The sequence below is a fragment of the Crocodylus siamensis genome, chromosome 15 (genome assembly GCF_052110815.1).
Source record: "Crocodylus siamensis isolate JL-2025a chromosome 15, ASM5211081v1, whole genome shotgun sequence".
NCBI lineage: Eukaryota > Metazoa > Chordata > Crocodylia > Crocodylidae > Crocodylus > Crocodylus siamensis.
This window is the reverse complement of record NC_143409.1, coordinates 54,078,267-54,100,654: the sequence shown is the minus strand read 5'-3', so window position 1 is coordinate 54,100,654 and position 22,388 is coordinate 54,078,267. Positions and strand designations below refer to the sequence as shown.

At 53.6% G+C, this 22,388-nt stretch overlaps 2 protein-coding genes across 2 annotated transcripts in view; one reads left to right on the top strand and one right to left on the bottom strand.

Moving 5' to 3' along the window:
• Positions 1–22,388, top strand: part of LOC149852907 (BOLA class I histocompatibility antigen, alpha chain BL3-7-like) — a 622,447-nt gene that overhangs the window by 417,810 nt on the left and 182,249 nt on the right. The window lies entirely within an intron of this gene.
• On the bottom strand, positions 922–22,384 carry LOC149852916 (E3 ubiquitin-protein ligase TRIM15-like). Its single transcript, XM_090029512.1, has 9 exons — positions 22,379–22,384; positions 21,843–22,067; positions 21,606–21,628; positions 7,548–7,782; positions 4,952–5,018; positions 4,287–4,471; positions 3,359–3,512; positions 2,774–2,796; positions 922–1,656 (listed from the first exon to the last, which is right to left on the bottom strand). Exons 1-9 carry the CDS (start codon positions 22,382–22,384, stop codon positions 922–924), a joined length of 1,653 nt encoding a protein of 550 aa, XP_089885638.1.

Here is a 22,388-nt window from a genome sequence, read left to right as displayed (position 1 = left end):
GAGGGGTGCGATCTTTCACTCCTCACATCACATGCTTGCAGGCTCCGGCTGCCTGGGATATCAGTGCAAGCCGAGGCATCTCAGGGTCTGCAGGAACTGTTTCCACTCAAAGTCCTGCAAAATGCAAATCCTTCCCCATGCACCCCCGTGTGCTCTTCTCTGCACGGCCTCACCAAGCCCACAGAGCTGTATCCACAGGTAAACACACACAGGGTGAGCAAGCTGCACCCAGCAAACCAGGCAGCACCTCTGGACTCACTTTCCCTTACGGCACTCAGGCACACTGAGGCTTCCCCTCAGGCCCTGCCTCCCTGGTCTCACCCCACACGGGCATCCTGGGATCTTTGCCTAGCTGGCATCATTTTGTGCCAGGCCACCCAGTCCAGCCACAGTCCTTTCCCCATCCACTCACACAGGGGGTTTATCACACTTGCCAACCCCCAAGTCTCCAAACCCAGCAGGGAATCACCTTCCTGCTATCTAGGGGCTTCCCGGGGCTGCGTCCCTGACCTAAGGAATTTGTTCAGCTCACTTCACTTGCTCATCCTAGGGGTCTGCTCTCTTTTGCTGGTCCCTTTAGATGCCCTGCTGGCCTCTAGCCCACCCAGGAGGGGTCCAGCAGGCAAGCCCAGGGTTGCTGCAGACTCTCCCCAGGCCTGCTCATGAGCACGTGCATCTCTCTCTGTACCCCGGGGGCAGGGAGACACACCAATTTTAAGAGGAGCCGCCCAGCCAATCTCTGGGCTGGAATTTTCCTGGGCTCCAAACTGCTTTTTGAACCCCGCATCCCCTTGCTGGGATAATATTTGAACTACAAGTATGGGGATAATACTGAACTATCGGTATGGTGTCCCTGTTGGGACAGTCTCCTCCAAGTGTTCAGACAGGGACTCCCCCAAAGGAGCCGGAGGCTGGAGTGCATCATTCCCCGTGGGACATGCCCCGTGCAGACCCCCCATTTGACCAGTGGCACAGTCTGAGCTCAGCTTCATCGATCCCAGGCCAGACCCAGGGCCGGATTCTGTCCCCAGAGAAAGAGGCCGGCGGGAAGGTGAAGATCGGGGCCTCGGTATCAGCATCGAGAAATGACACCCGCCCCCCTGCACAGTCCAGACACACACGGATCCTGCTGGGGACCCGGCTCAGGGACAGCGCGGTGGGCGCAGGGTGAGTGAGAGCCTGGACCTCACTACGTGAGCAGTGCACAGCCCAGATCCCCGCCACTGGGCTGAAGTGCATGAATCCCTTCCTCTTCACAGACTCTCTGGCAACCCCCACGGCCCAGGATGCCCCTTTCCCCACCTCCACCTCCACCTCCAGCTCCCAGCAGTGTCTCCCCGCGGTGAATCCCTCACGGCCCAGCACACAAGTGCGCAGGGAAAATCTCTCAGGATTGTCGGGCAGACGCTGCCTTATGATTTCCCTTCTCACACTTCTCCCATCGTCAGAAAGGACAAGACAGGGATGAGCCGTGTCCGGATCCAGAGTCACCGTCGCTGGGGAGAGAATCACAATGTCAGGGCAGAGCTCAGCGGGGGCCGTTCCTCGCCCTCCCCAGAGCCCCGTTCTGCCTCCTCCTGTCCCGGGCCCGGGCCGTGGCCTTGGCCCTGGTCCCCTGAGGCCGAGAGGACACAGCCCTGCAGCTCCAGCCTGGCCCTGGGGACAGGGGAGGACATGGCAGCAAATCCACAAGCCAAGGCAGGGAAGTCGCAGCCCAGCCCCCAGGTCACAGCACAGGGGGTTCGGTGCTGTGCTGTGTGAGTGTCTCTCGGGGAGGGGAGGGGAGCGCTGCACTGGTATTTTTTTGTGAAGATGATCAGATCTGCACTAGCACTTACCCTTCGAGTATGGACCCTCCTCCAGGTAAGACTGCAGAGTGTCTGGAAAAACCAAATGGGCAGGTTACTGGGTCAGCACCATAACCAGTAGGCTCCTGGGCAAAAATGTGTAGATTGGGAGACTTCATCTGGGCTTTAAGTATTGAATAAATGCTTAACTACATTTATGTGGAGCCACAGAGCTGACTAGCCAGCATGCAGTCTCCTGGGCAGGCACAGTAGCTGTGCGGAGGGTGGGATGAGGCTGCAAACCGTGCAGAAATGTCAACACTGACCCTTGTGTGCCCGGGTACGTGCCCTTTGGGGGGCACACTGACACAGGATTTTCACTGCCCAGAGCTTATCTTTTCTCCACACACAGGGGCACTTCCCTTCTATCTCCCAACATCCCACCTCAGTACCTTGAAATAGCCTGACCATCTCCCTTAAGTTTAGCTCAGAGCAGCTCTTGAGTCCTGTTTGCAGCTCAGGGAAAGTCCCCGCTGGTTGCTGGAGCTGCCCCTTCTTGCACCTGGGAAAAACAATTCAGTGTCATTTCTTTTCCTTTGGTAGCTCAGCTTCGTGGTATCAGCCTTTCCTAGCTTGACAGCTCAGTGCTCTCCTTTCAGCCTTTACTGGGGACTGATTCTCTCTGTCCCTCAGCCTCAGGACAGGGGAAGACAGACAGTGACAGCACCAGCTCCCTCCATTCCCGGGATTCGTATTTTGTGGCTCAGAGCTATCCATAACACTGCTTGGCATCACACAGGATCCTTCCCACCCCAGGGAGAATCCCAGAGTTTGTATTAAATGACCTCAGGATTGAAGGCCATCAAAGATGTGTGTCCTAACAGTGACCCTGCCCTGCATGTGACGCTGCGGTGCCCCGTGGAGATGTGGCCATATCGCAGTGTCAGGCCCCTGCCCGCCCTTGGGAGTGAGAAGGAGCCACGTACCTGCTCAACGTGCTTCTGACGTCCTGGAGGGGAGAAAGAGAAAGGGAAGAGGGAGCTCAGTGCCACGTGCCACAATCAGAGGACCCCTCTGGTCTAAGGGCAGGTGAACTCTGTCTGACTGCATGTGACACACCAGCATCTACTTCGGGGTGGGGAAAATATGGCCCATGGGCCACATCCAGACTGTCAGGCACTTTTATCTGGCCTGGGCACCTACCAAGGATTGTGCCCTGCTCAAGGCACCCAAGTGTACATACATCCCTAAACATCCCCTGTTGCAACTCACTCCCACCCTTGTGGGTTGAAGGGCCCAGCCCCTCCAGCCAGCAGCTCATGGGCACGGCTGCTGCTGCCACTGCTGCAGCCCCAGGATCCTGATTCACTTCCTCAGTCTGCCCCTGGCTCCAGGCACCTGGGGGGGTAGCCGACGGCAAGGGCAGGGCTGCACCTGGGCGCGAGTGCAGAGCATGAGGCTTTGGCTGGCGACAGCAATGAGCCCATGCGCAGGGGACAGCAGCAGCACAGAGCTTGGGTGGGTGGCGTGTGGGTCTGAGGAAGGGTGAGGGTGTGGGGACCTGCCCACACCCCCATGATACGCAGCCCTGGCAGGCGGTGCCCGCGGCAGCAGCAGCAGGTGTGGTGCTCGGGGCTCTGGCGCCTGGCGGGTGGAGCCACGACCGGCGCTGCACAGCACAGCAAGGAGCACGGGCTCCACGGGGCCATCTACTGCCGGGGCTCCCTGAACTTACAGGGCACAGGAGGACAGTCCCAGGCGCTGGAGCCAGCTGCCATCCACGGCCACAGGGGAAAGCACCCGGGGTGTCCCTCTCCTACAGGGCTGCCCCGCACGTAAGGCACCTGCTTCCAGCTCCCCACATCTACACAACCCCCACCATACCCTATGCCCCACACACAGACCCACACCCCTCACAACCCACATCCTACCACACACACACCAACCACCATACACCTCACAATACACACGCACATACATGCACACACATGCACGCACACACAGACGCACACACAGAGTATAGAAGACTAAGAATTTTTTTTTAATTTACTATGAAATCCTCTCTATTTACACTATGGAAACAACTCATGGCAAAAAATAGTTTTTGTAATAAAATTAAAATATGTTATAGTAGGTGTCTGACTTTTAGTGTATGATTTGGTTTTTTTTCTGGTCCTAGGATGGAAACCCACCCCCATCCCAACAGCAGTATTTCTGGTGGGTAAGGAGAGAGACTTCCAGTGGCAAATGTCAGGGGTTAGGGGGTTAGACTTCTGGTCCTAAGATGGTGAACAGGGGCTGGGGCAACTATTAACGGGCAGGGCAACTCATGCAGCCCTTGACAGCTCACCACAACTCATTAAGTGACCCATCACACAAAATAATTGCCCATCACTAATCTACATAAATTTTTCCCCATTACAACTCTGTCCCCAAGACTCAATGTTCAAGATTGCCCCTTTCCTGTGCACGTGTAGGAGGGGTGTTAATGTACCTCACCTGCAGGAGGTCACTCGGTGGCTGCTGGCACTTGCTCTCCATCTCCCTGATCAGGCTGTCCAGACGGGAGATCTCCTCAGACAGTTTGGTGACAGTTTCCTCCCGACTCCTCTCAATCTTCTCTCCAGCTCTGCCAGCTGGGTCAACCAGAGTCGCTCCTGCTCCTCGATGAACTGGTGCAATCGCTTAAATGCAGACACAACCTTCTGCCTCTCAGCCTCTGTCTTCGCCTGCAGTGAGCAGTTGGAAACCAGGGAGGGGAGGTCAGGATGGTTAGGGAGAGTCAGGCACCTCAGTGCACGGCTTTGTGAGACTGACAATGGGAAGAGTTAGTCCCCTGAAGCTCCCATGGTCTTCAAAAAATGCTGGCAGGGGCCTTGCTCCTAGACCTGACCTCTCTGGTTGCAGACTCAGGCATCCTGCCTGGTTTCTGTGCACTTAGTTCACCTTAGGATGGTTTTTTTGCAGCTCCGAGGGCTCAGATCCTCCACAGGAGAGAAGTCAGTTGCTCTCCCCAAGCCCAGCAATGCACAGTCAAAAAACAACACACGTTTCCACCCAAATGCACAGAGGAGCAGACATCCCCACCTCCCTCTCCCCGTGTTGCCCCAGTCACCAGTAACCACGAGCACTGACCTGATATTCCTCCTGTTTCTGACTCTCACTCGCTCTCAGCTCTTCCAGCCTTGTTCTCTCCTTTCTCAGAGCCTCCAGGTCATCCTGAATTTGCTCCTGAAGGGAGGAAAATGCCCTGGGTGAGTTTTCTTTTGGCGACAGAGGGACTGGTATGTTTTCCCCACACACAACCGAGATGCCCTCCCTGCTGTGAGTTCAATGACGGTCACATTGTTATTGGCCAGCTCACATGTGTCCTGTCCTGGTGACCCTGCTGAGTTTTGGGTTCAGTGATATTCATATGGATATTTCTGGGCTCTTAGAAAAGCCAGAAGGAAGGCTTAGAGTCGGTGGTGATTTGCTCTGTCCAGAAAGTGTTGTACTCAAGGGATGGGCTCTTCCCAGGCATGGCCAGAATGAAACGAGTGTCAGACGCCGGCCGTGCCAGTTGCCAGACACTCATCTCCTGTACTGCAAACTCCTGCTGGCTCTGGTGCCAGGGAAATTAAAGAGCAAAGGGCGACCTCATCTCCTGTAGGTGTAGGGTCCCACGTGCAATGGCAAGTGCAGCAGGCAACGTCCTACAAAGGTGATGCCCTTCTCATCGGCAGGTTTAAGCCGATGGGGGATGCCCATGCTAGCAGCACACTAGATTGGCATGTGCTTGGTTATGGAAGTGGGAAAGGACAGGACACATTATGCCTCGTGGCTCCACAGTGGTGGGGAGATGAGACCGACTCAGGAGAGGGAGAGAGTTCAGCACACAGCTTACAGGGCTGGTAACTTTGTTCTGAAGAGGAAACAAGTGAAGCAAATATGGTCCCCAAGGAGGCACACGGTGTAGAAACATGTAAAGAAATAGTGGCATATATAATGACTAACGCACAAGACATCGCAGGACAAACCAATGATTGCATCTAAGTCACTGTGAACTGTGATATCCGGCCTTGGAGACAAGAGGAAACTTGGAATGAATTAAAATAAAATAGAAGAAAATCCCTAACAACTCTCCTGCTTTAGGACCAACCAGGGAGGCAGGGAATTCCTGTGTTTTTTAAAAGTCATGTCATTTCATTTTGGGCGGAAAAAAATCCCCCCAAAATATCAAAACTCTGAGGTCCAGAATCGTGTCCCCTGGAATCATACATGAAAACCTTCTGTATCTTGCCGCAGAAAGGCATCCAGGGACGGGGGAACCAGTTTTAATGTCACAATAATAGTGGGGAAACCAGAGGATTAACGAGCTCTTTCAGCTCCCGGGGTGGGGCCGGAGCGGGGGAACCGTGCTGACCACAGGACGGCGGGGGTGGGTGGGGAGACTGGCGGGAGAGGGAGAAGCATCTTACTTGCCTGGGGACTGCTCATCTGAACAGCAGGTGCAGCTCCTGTCGCTCATGTTTTAGCAGCACGGATTAGGCCGGTGAACTGAAGGGGAGGAGTGGCATCGGGTGCTTAGGGGGCAGCTCCCGGTACCCCAGTCACCCCAGTCTACGCCCTGGGGAAAGCCTGCGCACCCCGCAGCAAAGCCTCTGGGGGAGAGCGGGGAGGCTGGGTCTGCGGGAGCCCAGGAGGGGCTGGCTGTGCTGCCTGCTCTGCTGAGCTGTGCCTGCAGGAAACCAGTGGTGGCGGCGTCGATGTACCTGGGCTGCGGGTCTACACCCTGTTGGCCCATTCGTCAGTTTGCCTCTGGTGGTAGCCATTAGGGCTGTGCAAAATTTCACCGCCTGATTCATTTTGATGCTCTTTGGACTTGTTTCAAGCTCAAAACAGTGACATGGAAGTGAGGGCAGTTGAAACTTGGAAAGTTTTGAAATGTTTTGAGTTTTGAAGCTGGGCTGGCTTGCGGCTGAAGAGAAACTAAGGAGAGGGGGAAGAAGGGGAAGGACGGCTCTCATTATTGCCTGTGTAGCTGGCCAGGGACTGTCATCCTTCCCTGAGGTCCCTGCCCATCCCCGTGCTCTGGGGGAGGGATGGGAAAAGAGCAGAAAAGCGTTGTTTGAACCGAGCTTTCTCTGTGCCGTCACACTTACAGGCAACACAAGTTTTGCTCTGGACAGTCTGAGGTGCAGTTTCCCAGAAACCCCTGCACCCATCTCCTTGAGACCTGGCAGGCTTCATGTCCCAAGAAAGAGCTACCGGCCCTGAAAGTTTCATTTGAATGAGGCAAGAAATGGCAGATTTCTAGGCAGTTTCATGCTTCTCCATGATAGCCTATGGGTGAAACGTCGAAACAGTTTCGACAAAACTGAAAGAGAACAGTGCTTCTGAAAGGAAATGAAGCTTGAAATGAAACTGTCCCATAGAAATGGCAAAATGGAAGTCAAAACAAAGCGGTGCTGGTTCGCACAGCACTTCCCCTTCAGGATTACTGCTGCAACCAGCCTCTGGCTGCAGGGAGTGGGGTGATGCGGGGCTGAGACATGGAAACAGGCACGGCTCAAAGAGGCTGAGAAATTTTAGATTCACAGGGAATGGCTTAAGTAAGTCTCAAGAGCAGATTGGATGCTTATCTTGCTGGGATCCTTTGACCCCAGCTGACTTCCTGCCCTTTGGGGTGGGGGCTGGACTCGATGGTCTCCCGAGGTCCCTTCCAGCCCTGATGTCTATGAAATCTATGAAAGTAGCTGAAATCAGAGTGCTTCCCACCTTGTATTTCTGGGCAGCCTCGTCGAGGAGCAGCACTGAGTGACACTTGTGCTCTGGGGATCTCTCGCAAACCACACAAATGGCCACCCCGTCCTCCTCGCAGAACAGGCTGAGCTCCTTCTTGTGTCTCTCACACACATCCGCAACTCCAGGAGCTAACTGCAATTGTTTAATGTCCTCTACTAGATGTCCCAGCTGCCAGTTTGGACGGAGATGCCCTTTCTGGATCTGGGCTCTGCAGACAGGACACGCCACAGGTCCGTGCTCTTCCCATCTCTCACAGTAGTCACCGATACACGCGCGGCAGAAGTTGTGTCCACACTCCAGCATCCCGGTTCTTTCAGATGCTCCCGGCAGATGGGACACTTGATGTCCTCTTGGATGCCCTGCCCTGGTCTTGCTGAGGCCATGGCTGCAGGTGTCCTCAGGACGCTTCTGGTCTTTCCCGTTGATTGTGCCTGTGGTGTGGAGAGCACACAGTGTCTGCAAAGCTCAATGAAAGTCACGTGCAGAGGGAGCTAGAAAAGCAGGGAGAAAGCAGGGTGTGAAGGGAGGGGAGCCTGGGTGGGGAAGGCTTGCTCCACACAGGCAAAGGAAAGGGGAATCCCAGGTCAGTGGCAACAATCAGCGCCTCTATCGCACTCCCCACTGCTCTCCTGCAGACCCCATTTATGTCTACACTGTCACTCTCCATTTGCTGAAACCAAACCTCTCCGGTCCCTTCTCTTGGTGGGTAGAAGTCCACCGGCACCACCCCTTTATGCTGCTTGAGGACAAAGCTCTTAATGTGTGGCCCTGCTGCCCAGGCACTGAGGGCTGAAATCACTCACATGCCTGAGATGAGCTTTGTGCCTCCCTTTGGGATGATCCCTCGGGGAGAGCCTTCCAAGCTGCCCAGCTGGAGAGGGCGGTTGTTTGCTTGAAGCAGAGCTTGCAAGATCTACTTCTGAGCCCAGGGGAGATGCAGGTAGATGGACTATCCCATGGGGCGTCTGCTTCCTAGCCTTTGCTCTGCCCGCTGTCATGCTGCCTACACCAGTTTCTAAGAGGGACTGAAACATACTGCGGTTTTCCAAAGTATGTGTGGGTGTCACTGATATGATGTCATATCCCAGTTAGCATATTTTAGCTGGATGAAATCACATAGTTACTTGCCCATACAGTGTTCCCCATGGAGGAATATGATCATAGAAAGCTACGGTTGGAAGAGAGCTCTGGGGGGACCTACTCCTACCCTCTGCTCAAACCAGGTCAGTCGCCAAGTAGGTCATCACCAAAGCTTTGTCTAGCCGGCGGCTGAAACCCTCCAAGGATGGAGCCTCCAGCATCTCTCTGGGCAACTGCTCCAGTGTTTTACTACCCTGCTAGTGAGAAAATTCATCCTAATATCTATCCTAAACTCCCCCAACTTCCCTGCAAGTTGGGACCCTTGCTCCTTCTCCTGTCATCTGCCACCACTGAGAGCAGTCCAGCTCCATCCTCTTTTGAACCCGGCTTCAGGTAGCTGAAGGCTGTTATTAAGTCTTATCTCAGTCTCCTCTTCTCTAGACTAAATAAGTCCAGTTCCCTCAGTCTTTCCTCATAAGTCACGTTCTCCAGCCCCGTCATGAATCTTGTTGCCCTCTGCTGGACTTTCTCCATTTTGTCCACATCCTTTTTGTAGTGGGGGGCCCAAAACTGGACACAGGACTCCAGATGTGGCCTCTCCAGTGCTGAATACACTTGGTCACTGCCCTTGACCTACTGGCAGCACTCCTACCAAGGCAGCCCCGTATGCTCTTAGCCTTCTTGGCAACAAGGGCAAACTGCTGGCTCCTATTAAGTTAATCGTCCACTGTAAGCCCCAGGCTCTTTTCTGCAGAGCTGCTGCCCAGCCAGGCGGCCCATGGCTCGTACTCCTGTATGGGACTGTTTTGTCCTAGGTGCAGGACTTTGCACTTGTCCTTGTTGAACCTCCTGAGATTTCTTTTGGGCCCAATGCTCCAATTTGTCTAAGCCACTCTGAATCCAGCCCTACCCTCCAGCATAGCTACTACTCCCCCTATTTTAGTGACATCTGGGGGCATGCTCTCTGCCATTTTCCAGATCGTTGATGAAGACATGAAACAAAAATGGCCCCAGAACCAATCCCTGGGGCACTCCACTTGATACCACCTGCCAGCTAGACATCAAGCCATTGATTGCCACTCTCTGAGCTCAATGCTCCGGCTAGTTTTAGCTTGCTTGCAAGAATGCTATGGGAGACTGTATCAAAAGTCTTGCTAAAATCAGGGTACACCACATCCACCCGTCTCCCTGCATCCACAGAGCCAGTCACTTTATCATAGTAGGTGGTCAGGTATGCCTTGCCCTTGGGGAATCCATGATGACTGTTTCTAATCACCTTTTTTCTCCTCCGAGTGCTTAGACTGGATTCCTTGGGGACCTGCTCCATGATTGTTCCAGAGACTGAGGTGAGGCTGACTGGGCTGTATTTTTACAATCACCCGGGACCTCTCCTGATCACTATGAGTTTTCAGAGACAATGGCCAATGCCTCCTGCAGTCACATCAGCCTACTCCCTCTGCACCTTCAGGTGCATCCCATCTGGCCCTATGGACTTGATCACATCCAGCTTTTTTAAGTAGCCCCAAACCTGTTCTTTCACCACTGTTGGCTGGTCACTTCCTCCCCAAACTGTGCTGCCTGGTGCGGTAGTCTGGGAGCTGACGTTGCCAGTGAAGATGGAGGCTAAGAAGGCATTGAGCACTTCAGCCTTGTCAGCATCCTCTGTCACAAGGTTGCCTCCCCTGTTCAGTAAGGGACTTACACTTCCCCTGATCCTCCTCTTGCTACCAACACACTTGGAGAAACCCTTCTTGTTGCCCTTCACATCCCTTGCCAGCTGCATCTCCAATTGCGCTTCGGCCTTCCTGGCAACGCTCGTATACGCTTCCCTAGTTATTTCTTCAAGTCTCCACTTCTTCTAAGCTGCGTTTTTGTGATTTCATTTCCTGAAGAGTTCGCTGCTAAGCCAAGCTGGTTTTCTGCTATAGTTGCTAGTCTTCCTGTGCATTGGGATGGTTTGTTCCTGCACTCCCAGTACAGCCAGCTTTCCTGGACCCCTCTTCCCCTCAGTCTGGCTTCCCAGAGGATCCTGCCCATGAGCCCTGAGTGAGTTGAAGTCTGCTTTTCTGAAGTCCGGGGTCCTTACTGTGCTGCTCTCCATCCTCCCATCCTTTCCTCAGGATCCTGCACTCAATCATCTTGTGGTCACTGCTGCCCAACTTGCCATCACACTTAGCTGATCAATCTAGGACAAGTGGATTAAAGAAGGAGCTGGCTTGTGAGCGCATGTGCGTGGGAAGCTGTTGAGTAGCTGAGTGTGTGCCGGAGGTGGCAGGGATGTCAGGGCCACGGAGTTCCTGAGTTTCATAGTTTCATAGTAGGTCGGGTCGGAAGGGACCTGAGCAGATTATCAAGTCCGACCCTCTGCCATGGCACGAAAGAGTACTGGGGTCAAACGACCCTGGCAAGGTGTCAGTGCAGCCTCCTTTTGATGTCTAGCCAGAATCTACTTTCCGGCAACTTATGAGTTATTTCTTGTTACTCCCAGTAGAGCTCGAGGAACAGGGACTCTCCCGTTGCCTGCTGGTCCCCCTTGGCCAGTTTATAGACAGCCACCAGATCCCCTCTTAGCCTCTCCTCGTAGGCCTGCTCTGCTGCCCCCTGATCATGCAAGTGGCCTCTGTTCCAGGCTCCAAATGCCTCCCTGGGGCGCCTTACGTCTGGCCGACCCCCTTCCCGGAGCACACTCGCTAGTCTGGGGGTAACATAGCTGCCACCACCCCAAGATTGGACTCACTCTCAGCCCTGTGTCCTTGGGGAAACACAGGCCTAAAGTCCTATGGGTACTCGACCCAGGACAGGCACTTGGGGCACTTCCCCAAGTCAGGGGGCAAAAGTAGAGTCTCCCTTAGTCCGCAGGCCTAAGGGGTCTTTTAGGCATAATTTAGACCCACCCCTCAATAAGTCTCCCACACCAGTCACAAAGGAGGACTTAATTGGTTACAGGGGTAGGGTGAAACTAGGGTACAAGATTCAGCAATATCCTAGAAATCCTAAAGTGCAAACAGTGTGGCTGAGGTAGCCTTTTGATCACGCATCTGTGTTACTGCCAGCTAGATATCTAATCAAATCTGAGTAGCTTACTCACAAGCATCTTCCAGAGGCCGGTGAAGTTTCCCGTCTGGAGGCAGGCGGTTCCTTGCTCATGAGTTTTGGGGGAGACAGCCAGTTTTAGATGGTAAAGCTTCTCTGTGTCCCCCGCATGGCTGCGGCTTCACCTGATGGCCGAAGAGAGCTCCTCCTCGCCTGTCCTAACTTATATAGCCCCTGTGACCTCATTCACCTGGTCCAGTGGAGGCCGGTACCTGTTGGCTGTCAGCCAACCAATTTGAAATACATCACCAGTTACCGGGCAGACTCCAGCCTACCAGGTAGATGCCCCTTGTGGCAGAAAGCCACCTTGGTTTCTCCCCAAAATCCCTGCCCTGTGACTCTGTGATTAGATGGGCCAGCACGGAGGAGTCACACCTCGGCCTGTCTCTTTAGGGAACCTGAGGGGGCTGCAGTCCTGAGGGAGGGGGGAACCTGCTCCCTCTGCCTACGGGACTGGCACCAATGACCTGGGTGGGGGGCATCTACCTGGGGGGCTGGGATCTGCCCGGTAACAGATGATGCATTTCAAATTGGTTGGCTGACAGCCGGCTGGGGCTGACCTCCACTGGCCCAGGTGAGTGAGGTCACAGGGGCTATATAGGTTGGGGGGGGAAGGAGGCTAGCTTTCTTCAGCCATGAGGTGAAGCAGCAGCCAAGCAGGGGAGACAGAGGAGCCTTGCCATCGGGACCGAGCTCTCTCTCACCCCCAGACTCCAGAGGGGAAACGGGAGAGCTCTGGAAGATGCGTGTGAGCAAGCTACTCAATCGGATTAGATATCTAGCTGGTGGTAACACAGATGCGTGATAACAAAGGTAACTCAGCCACACTGTTTGCTCTATAGGATTTCTAAGTTATTGCTCAGTCTTGTACCCTAGTTTACCCTACCCCCTGTAATCAATAAAGTTCTCCTTTGTGACTGGTGTGGGAGACTTATTGAGGGGTGGGTCTAAATTACGCCAGAGAGACCCCTTAGGTCTGCGGACTAAGGGAGACTTTGCTTTTTGCCCCCTGACTTGGGGAAGTGCCCCAAGTGCCTGTACCGGGTCGAGTACCCGTTGGACTGTTAGGCCTGTGTTTCCCCGAGGACACAGGGCCGAGACAGTCCCTTCTCGGGGTGGTGGGGGCGACGTTACCCCCAGACTAGCGAGTGTGCTCCGGGAGAGGGGTCGGCCGAGCATAAGGCGCCCCCAGGGAGGCATTCGGAGCCTGGCAGGGGGTCGGGCGCAGGGAGGTGGGCGGCTCAACGCAGGAGCGCCCCCTACTGGCCCGCCACACCCCTCACCCAGGTACCAGTCACGTAGGCAGAGGGAGCAGGTTCCCCCCTCCCTCAGGACTGCAGCCAGCTCAAGTTTCCTAAAGAGACAGGGCAAGGGTGTGGTCCTCTCTGCTGAGCCCACCCTACTCTAATGGTCACAGCACAGAGGTTTTATCACATTGTCACAGGGCAGAGATTTTGGGGAGAAACAAAGGTGGCTTTCTGCCACAGCCTCCTCTGGACCCTCTCCATGTTGTCCACATCCCTCCTGAAGTGCGGCACCTAGAACTGGACGCAGGACTCCAGCTGCAGCCTGACCAGTGCCGCATAGAGGGGGAGGATCACCTCCCCGGACCTGTTCGAGATGCATCTGTGGATGCAGGACAAGGTGCGGGTGACCTGCCTAACTGCCTCCCCACACTGCTGGTCCATGTTCATCGTGGCATCAGTGATGACTCCAAGATCCGTTTTTGCCTCTGCCCTGACGAGAAGGGAGTTCCCAGCCTGTAGGTATGGTGCCGGTTCTTCCTCCCCAGGTGCAGCACCTTGCACTTTATCAGTATTGAATCCCATCTTATTCTCATCCGCCCACTGCTGTAACCAGTCCAGATCCAATTGCAGCCTGTCCCTCCCGTCTAACGTGCCCACTTCCCCCCACAACATCTTAGTGTCATCTGCAAATTTAAACAAGGTGCTTTTCACCCCCTCGTCCAAGTCACCGATGAGGACGTTGAACAGTGCGGGTCTGAGGACCGAGCCCTTGGGGAGCCCACTGCCCACATCCCTCCAGGTCCACCACCACTCTCTGGGTGCGGCCCTCCAGCCAATGGGTGTCCCATCTGACTGTGTAGGCATCAACATCACACTCTCCTAATTTTTTAACGAGATTGGGGTCTTAGTTGTTACCACCCAGCTGGAAGAGGTAGGGTTTGGGCCGCAAGCTGTTGCCACTCTAAGTGGAAGGTATTTGGACTTTGCAAGTCATGAAGCAGACAGTTGCTGTGGCTGCCTAGAGACACATGGGGCTGGAGTGTCTTGGTGCTGGAGTCTTTTCTGATCAGGGGAATTTTGTGGGAATCAGCCTGGAGGCAGTGCTGGGTTTCTGACCTTTAGCTTGTGTCCACCTGGCTCCTCCTGCCCTTCCCTGTGCTGCCCTTCCCTTCCCTTTTGGCACTTGGCCTGACCCAGGCAATCAGATGGTGGATGCTTGCTCAGGACTTGCCACCTGGGCCTCACATGGCCAACGGTACAACTCCAGGGCCTGCTTCCATCCTTGCTGCAGCTTCACCCAGAGCATGAGACTCCAGCCCAGGTGCGAGGATGCAGGCCTGGGCTGAGGGGCGCGTGACCCTGCAGTGCGTGCCCCTTGGCTAAGCAGGCATACGATTCCACTTCATGGATTTATGGAGAATGGCAGGACAGGAGATTGGCACCATGAAGCGAGGCCCTGGTCTTTCATTGCCTGGGAGCTGCAGGAGACTCTTCTACAACTGGGTCTAAACCCCAACCTCTTGTGACACCCGACTGTAGCGGGTGACAAGAAAACGGAAGGAGGAAGTAACCACGTGTCCTTTTCCATATGGCGACATCAATATTGACATTTGACCTTGAAGTCACCCTCAAACAACCGGAATCAGCTCATCTCTCTTCCCTCAATTGCATTCTACCCTAGGCCCAAACCAAAGCGATGCACATTGCCCACAGTTGTTAATCCATGTTATTCCATGAATATGAAATGCAAGGGGCAGAACTGCCATTTGGAAGTAGGATCCTCCTCTTTCTTCCTTTCCTCCTCTTGGCTCCACATCCCTGTTGTTTCTGGCTGTCGAGTGGGCAACTTCACAGAGAGGAGGGCTGCACAGGGCCCTGGGCAATGCCGAACCCGTGCTCTGGTCCTTACGGCACTTGGCCACACAAAAGGAGATTCAGACTCATGTTGTGGAGGACCTAGAACCTGGGTCTCTCATGCCCTTTGCAAGGCAATACTCCGTGCTGTCTCCAGGCTTGTCAGTTTTCAAGAGGATTAGGTCTAAACTAAGAAAGCCTGCCCCAAGCAGAAAGGCCCTAGAAGCCTCTGCCCAAGTGACTGTAGTATGAACCTTTGCAGATGCAACAGCCAGATTGGCCAGCAAATCGAAAAGAAAACCATTCAGATGTTTAACTGGGCAAACAAAGCCCAAAAACAAGCACTATATGGAAGAACTATGAAACAATTCATGCCAGTTCATGATACTGAAGCTTCATCTTAGAATAATTAGAACTAGTAATTGCTGTAACCAAACGTATTGAATGTTATTTTGCTCTAACATGTATTTTTCTTAAAAGTTTAGCTTTATTGTAGAAACAAAGCAGCCTTGTCAAACCATGAGCTATCGCGCAGAGGGAACGGACCAGCGTTGACAGCGTTCCACCACCCAGAGGGAAACGCGGTAAGGAGTCCTCCCTGCTTTCCCAAGGATGTAAATCCCAATTAGATGACACCTTCCCGGTCCACAACATGTCTTGTTAAATCCAGTTCTGAAAGCTTCAGCAAAAGAAACACATTTAAATAAATAAAACCCCTCCGAGATCATTCATTAGAATAGTGGGACCAGCAACTAGAAATATTGAGCACAGCCTAGAGGGATATTGGGATTTCTAGCTCTGGACTTTTACATTTGAACGTCTCCAAGCCTCAGCAAACCAATTCAGGCCTCAAGGGGAACAGAGAAGCCTGGTCAGTGGACCTGTTTTCTTCCCTGAATCCAAAGCTACAGAAGCATTGTCTTATTGAATTAAATACATCTTCTCTATTGAGCACCCTAATAAAGCTTTTGAGTTGTGACTGGAATTGGTCTCACAAATTAATCTCACTCTCAGCCAGAGTTACAATCGAGTGTAACAGCCTGACAAGTGTCCTAAGCACTAGGCTCTTTGGGCTAAAAGCTGTGATGGCTTTCCTCGCTTTTCATTCCCCTTCACTTCTTGCACATGCACACGCACACCCACCTGGGCAAGTTTATTGTGCTGAGCGCGGAACGAGAATCCAGATCTGCCTCCATGTCAAAATGGCTGTTTGACAGTTACGCAGGTGCATAAAAGTGAAACAGGATTTACACCGACATGTCATGCGCATGCAGTCAAACCCAGTTTCTTAGTCAAAGAGGTCTGAACTGCAGAAGAAGAGATGCAGGACAGATACTCCACCTTTTTTCAGGAGCAACATTTCTGGAGGGGCACTGAAATGGCCTGTTTATGAATAATTGGCCAGCCATGGGCACGGGTTCTCTGAAAAACGAGGGTTTGTCATACAAATGGCTTGAAACTGTGATCCCACAATTCCAACATATCTGTCTCTCCCATGTCATTTCCTGGCATGTGTGCATGCAATCTCTTCCAGGGAAAGAAAATTTAGGGTTGACTGAATAACTTAAGGCAGAGGTTAATGAGACATACAGAGTTAAAGAGAAATTTAAATAAAACATAACTAGGCAGTCTGAGAAAAGCAAAAAGTTCATTACCTTGTGCTCCTGGGCACTGTCCCCTGAGCGTGGCACGATCTGCAGATCACACCTCTCCGGTACAGCCAGGTCCGCAAAACAGTTTTGGAGCCTCCGCTTGTTCCCCTCGTGCCCGCTCCCTCCTGCCCCGCTACCTGCTGGCGCACTCAGCCACGGGGCTCTTCTCCAATAACCGCCAGCTGCCTGCTCTGCCCCAGGTTCCCGGGGCAAAGGTCTCTGCTTTCAAGGCAAGAGATATCCGGATCTGACTCCTCCTAACACAGGGGGTGGCAGGCAAAGCAGGGATTGTGCCTGCAGTGTGGAGGAGGATGTCAGAAGAAGCCCAGACCAGCAAAGCCAGTGGAGTCACCTTTCATACTTTCCAGGGTGAAACACTTTGTGACCAGGCAGTTAGAGCCTTTTCCGAGGTAACAAATGAGCTCAGCCACAGGGACGGTGAGAAACGATCCTGTCCCCTGCAGGGAAGGTGCTGAGGCCCTGACGCTGAACACATTCATGACCGCTCCATGCTGGGGCCTTAGCCAAAGCCAAAGCCTAGAGCACAGCAGTAACTATGCACGGGTTGCTCCTGAAAGTCATTTAATATTGTCTTTTGCTGTGCCTAGAAGTCATCGATCCTGATGGTTCTTCTCTTATGAATCATTTTATTTGTCATTGTAAGGCAGAAACCATCACATTGCAGGGTCCAGTGTCAGTTTGACGCCCCAGAGGAGAGCTGCAGTGACTCTGGTAACAGGTGAATGTGTTCGTTGCTCTCCAGGTGCTTGGGGTAGAGGAGAAAGAGCAAAGGCCGCACAGAATTGCTTTATGATTTTGTTGGCTGGAAAGGAAAGAAACAGCTCTTGGGAAAAGCACCGCCATAAACCAGCCCCTTGGCTGCCAGGCAGGAGGAGCCTCGCCCCTGTCCTTGGGGAGCAAAATGTGATTCACACCACAAGAGATTGACTCCTCTTCCCTAAGTGACTGTGCCTGGGGGGTCTCCATCTCCAGGTCTTCTCCAGGTCCTTAGGTTTCCTGTTGTTGCTCCAGCCAGGCACAGACACAGAACTGGATCCTCACAGATGGTTTCCATACTCACGGGAGTCAGTGGCGTACGGGAGGAGGTTTCCTGGGAGGAGGCCGGGAATTGCCACGTTTAGGTACAGCCGGGATTCCCAGCCTTCTGCACGGGGTAGCAGAGCATGCTGCAATGGGGAACCTGTCCCGCGGACACATCCCCTCTGACTGAAAGTCACCCGACCACCCAACTTTTATATGTCTCGCCCCATCTTTTATGGCCTTGTACGTTCACCCAGTCCTCTGGGCTTTTGCTGGTTATCACCGTGTTCTTGAAGGTCAATCGCCATTGGTCTCTCGCTGCTCTGGGGCGGATACTTCGTGCTAGGTCTTTCATCTGTCTGTATTTTTCAGCCAGTCACCAGCTGATGTTTTCCTTTTCCACAAAAATACCCTCACCCATGCAGCATAGAAAAGAGTAAAAGGTTGAGCACTTATGTCAAGCTACAGAACAATACAAAACGTAGTTCCTTAAGGCAGTGCAAAACTCAAGAAAATACATAAGACTAAAAGCAATAGGCAAAAAGTCTTGGCCCTCACCCCTGTCACTGAGTGGGCTGTATAACAGGACTTGAGCGGAGGGGTCCTCCCTCTCAGTAAGATCAGTCTTGTCATCCCAAGGTTTACTTGGGAATCTCCCTTGTCCCAGGTTGCCTGATGGGCCTTGCTGGGAAGAAGTGATCTGGGGTGGAGGGAAGGAACTGATGACAAGCTCTCATTGCCCAGGAGGGCTTCCGGTGTCTGCTGCTGCCCTGGTTGTCTTGTTCTGAATGTGTCTTCTCCAGCTCAACGCTGGAAGCCCGGGCGCTTTGGGCCTGCGGTCCTGGGCCCTCCTGATTCTGTCTGTCCATAAACCACCCCACAGCTTTGATGCACAAAGCGGTTCGTTTCTCCGGAGGCGCGCAGAGATCACAGACACACAGACACCAGTCGGCACAAAAGGTTGTATTTGTTTGCAGACAAGGTCAGAGCAGAGCCAAGTGCTCAGATTAACTCTGACCAAGCAACTGTGTTAGTAAGCGAAATTTATCTTCTCTCTCTCGGGCACGTGTGCAGACACAGGAACTCTTACAGCCTACTTCCGTTTCATACAAGCATCCATGTAGTTACATCATTACATACATCGCATGTATAGTATAATTAACTACTTAAGTATGCGGGGCGGAGAGGTAAATATGCAACAGCTCATTAAGCATGCTCACAACTACAACAGTTCACTAACAGTTCATATCCTAAGGCTATGGAAAGTTGAATTCCAGCTTCTGTAATCAGCATGAGAAAGACTGAGGCGGGTGAGGGGGAGAGAGAAAGGAGCCTTGGACAGGATTTCTTTCTTATCAGGTGCAAGATGCAAGCTGCGCATTCTAATAGCTTCTGCCCTTCCCATCGAGGCACGAGGGGCTGACTCCCAGACAGGGCCAGGGGCTCAGCTGAGAACAAGGTAGTGTGACGCCAAGCAGGGGCTGCAGCCCAAAACCAAGGATGAGAAGGCAGGGAGGCCGAAGCCTGGGAGAGGGTAAAGCCCAGACCAGAGAGGCAGGGCAGGAGCTTCCAGACAACAGAGCACACAGGATCCGCGAGAGGAGCCCTGCTCAGGCTAGACAGACGGGCAGCCTGAGCACGAGCTGGGTGCTGCAAAGCACCAGTGGGAAACTCCAACCCCCCGAGCACCTCCTGAAATAGGGAATTAACTCGGACATCAGTTTGTGGCAGGCAGGAGAGCAGGGCCAAAGTGGAGAGCTGGGGTAGGAGGATGTCAGAGTGGGGCCACAGGAACGTGTCCCTGATCTCTTTTAGACGCGTGTGAACATGTCAAGGCTGCGCAGCTCTAGGGAGAATAATTAAGCTACAAATATGGGGATAAAAGTGAATTATCAGTCTGGTGTCCGTATTGGGACAGTCTTCCTCCAGTGTTCAGGCAGAGAGCAGGAGGCTGGAGGGGATGAACCCACCATGCCCGTGGCACATCCCCTGCCCCCCCATTTCAGGGGCACAGTCTGCGCTCAGCTCCATCGCCCCTCAGCCAGAACCAGGGCCGGATTCTGCCCCCAGGCAATGAGGCCAGTGGGAAGGGGACAACTGAGGTCTCGGTGTCAGCACTGAGAAATGATATCCTCCCCGCTGCCCAGTCCAGACACGCACCGGGCACCGAGACAAGGTGGTGAGACGCGGAGAAGCGGGAGCCTGGAGCTGGTCAAGCCAGCGCTGCAGAGCCCAGATCCCCCCCTGGGCTGAAGCAGATCCATCCCTTCCTCCCCACAGACTCTCTGGCAACCCCCACCCGGCATCTCCACCTGCCAGCAGTGTCCCCCACGGTGAATCCCCCGCAGCCCAGCACACGTGGGAAACCTCTCAGGACTGCTGGACGAATGCTGCCCTGTATCGGCACTTCTCACACTTCTGTAACCCACAGAGAGGACGAGGCAGGGATGAGCCGTGTCTGGATCCAGAGTCACCGTCACTGGGGAGAGGATCACAGCGCCGGGGCAGAGCTCAGTGGGGGCCGCTCCTCGCCCTCTGCAGCAGCCCCGTTTTGCTTGGTACTGTCCTGGGTCCCAGGAGCTGCCTTGGCCCCGGGCTCATGAGGCTGCGAGGAAACAGGCCTGCAGCTCCTCAGCCTGGGACTGGGGAGATCCCCTACCCATGGGAAAGTGGGGGACATGGCAGCAAATCCACAAGCCAAGGCAGGAAACTCCCAGCCCGAGCCCCCAGGTCACAGCAGAGCAGGGGTCACTAATGGGCTGTGAGAGTGCGTCTCAAGGAAGGGGAGAGGAGCCCTGCAGTGGGATTTTTCTGTGAAGACAGTCAGAGCTGCACTGCACCTACCCTTGCAGTATGAGCCCTTCTCCGGATAAGAGAGCATGGTGTCTGGAAGAACAAAATGGGCAGGTTACTGGGTCAGCTCCATAACCATTAGGCTCCTGGGCTAAAATGTGTAGCTTGGGAGACTTCCTTCTGGGCTTTAAGTATTGGATAAATGTTTAACTACATTTATATGGAGCCACAGAGCTGACTGGCCTGTGCACAGTCTCCTGGGTGTGCACAGTAGCTGTGTGGAGGGTGCAATGGGATTGCAAACTGTGCATAAATGCCCAAACTGGCACTTGTGTGTACAGTACCTGCCCTTTGGGGTGTGGCACAGGATTCTCACTGCCCAGAGCCTGTCTTCTCCCCACACACAGGGGCACTTCCCTTCTATCTCCAACGTCCCTCCTCAGTACCTTGAAACAGGCTAAACCTCTCCCTTCGGGTTAGTGCAGACCAGGTCTTGAGTCTTGTTTGCAGCACAGGAGAAATCCCCACCTGGCAGCTGCAATGCTCCTTCTCACACCTGAGAAAAGCAACTCAGCGTCATTCTCTTTAGGGCTGTGCGAGGCTTCAGTCCCTGATTTGATCCTGCAGAGATTCGGCCCCGTTCAGAGACCGAATCTCCAGACCAGAATCGAATCAGAGCACCCTTTCACGTCTCTGAATCTATCAGGGGCGATTCAGTCATAGACACAGCTTGAAATGTACTTCTGGTCCACTTCTGGGTTCACTGCCCAGCACACAGGTGGCCCCCTGTACTCCTGTGGGATGCTCCACCTGGCCCAGCATCGCAGCGATCATGAGCTGCACTGGTACCACGAGGTATGTGGAAAAAACCTTTAAAGCTGTGTCTATGTCTGAATTGCTAATTCTCCGAATCAGCATCAAATCTTCAGATTCAGTCGAATCGAATCAGGGACAGTGATCCAAATCAACAAATCAAATCACTGTCCCTGATTTGGGCCAAATCCGAATCAAATAGGGCCCACTTCACACACCCCTAACTCTCTTTTCCTTGAATAACTCAGCTTCATAGTATCAGCCTTCACTAGCTGGACAGTCCTGTCCTGGGGACTGATTCCCGCTCTGCCCATCAGCCTCAGGACGGGCAGCACAGACAGTAACAGCGCCAGCTCCCTCCATAGCAGGGATTTGGTGCTGCGGTGCTTCAGCAGGATGTGGCCACATCACAGTGTCCAGCTCCTGCCCACCCTCAAGAGTGAGAAGGAGCCACTTACCTGCTCAACTTGCTTCTGATGTCCTAGAGGGGAGAGAGATAGAGGAAAGAGAGAGCTCAGTGCCACATGCTACGACCGGGGTCTCTCCTGTCCTAGAGGCAGGTGCACACTGTGCCCGAGTGCAGCACACCAGTGTCTAGGTAAATATGTCCCCAGTACAACCCCTTCCCCAAGGCTCATCCTTCAGGTCTTCCCCCATTCCCTGTGCAGAGGCAGGAGGTGTTTAATGTGCCTCACCGGCAGGAGGTCATTTGGCAGCTGCTGGCACTTGCTCTCCATCTCCCTGACCAGACTGTCCAGATGGGAGACCTCCGCAGAGAGTTTGGTAACAGCTTCCTCCCTCTCAATCTTTCTTTCCAGCTCTGCCAGCTGGCCCAACAGGAGTTGCTTTTGTTCCTCAGTGAACCGGTGCCGTTGCTTGAATCCAGACACAGCCTTCTGCCTCTCAGCCTTTGTCTTTGCCTGCCGGGAGTAGCAGGAAAGCAGGGAGTGGGGGTCGGTACCTTTGGGGAGAGGCAGGTGTCACTCTACAATGTCCTGTGAGACTGGTGCTCAGAAGAGTTAGGCCCCTGGAGCTCCCAGGGCTTCAGCGAGACACCCAGGTCTTGCAGCGGCTCTGCTCCTCGACCTCTCTGGCTGCAGACTCAAGCATCTTGCCTGGTTCCTGTGCACTTGGTTCAACTTAGGAAAGTTTTTTCTCAAGCTCTGAAGGCTCAAATGTCATACAGGAGAGAAGTGAATTGCTCTCCCCATGTGCAGTAACACACACTCACCGACATTTCT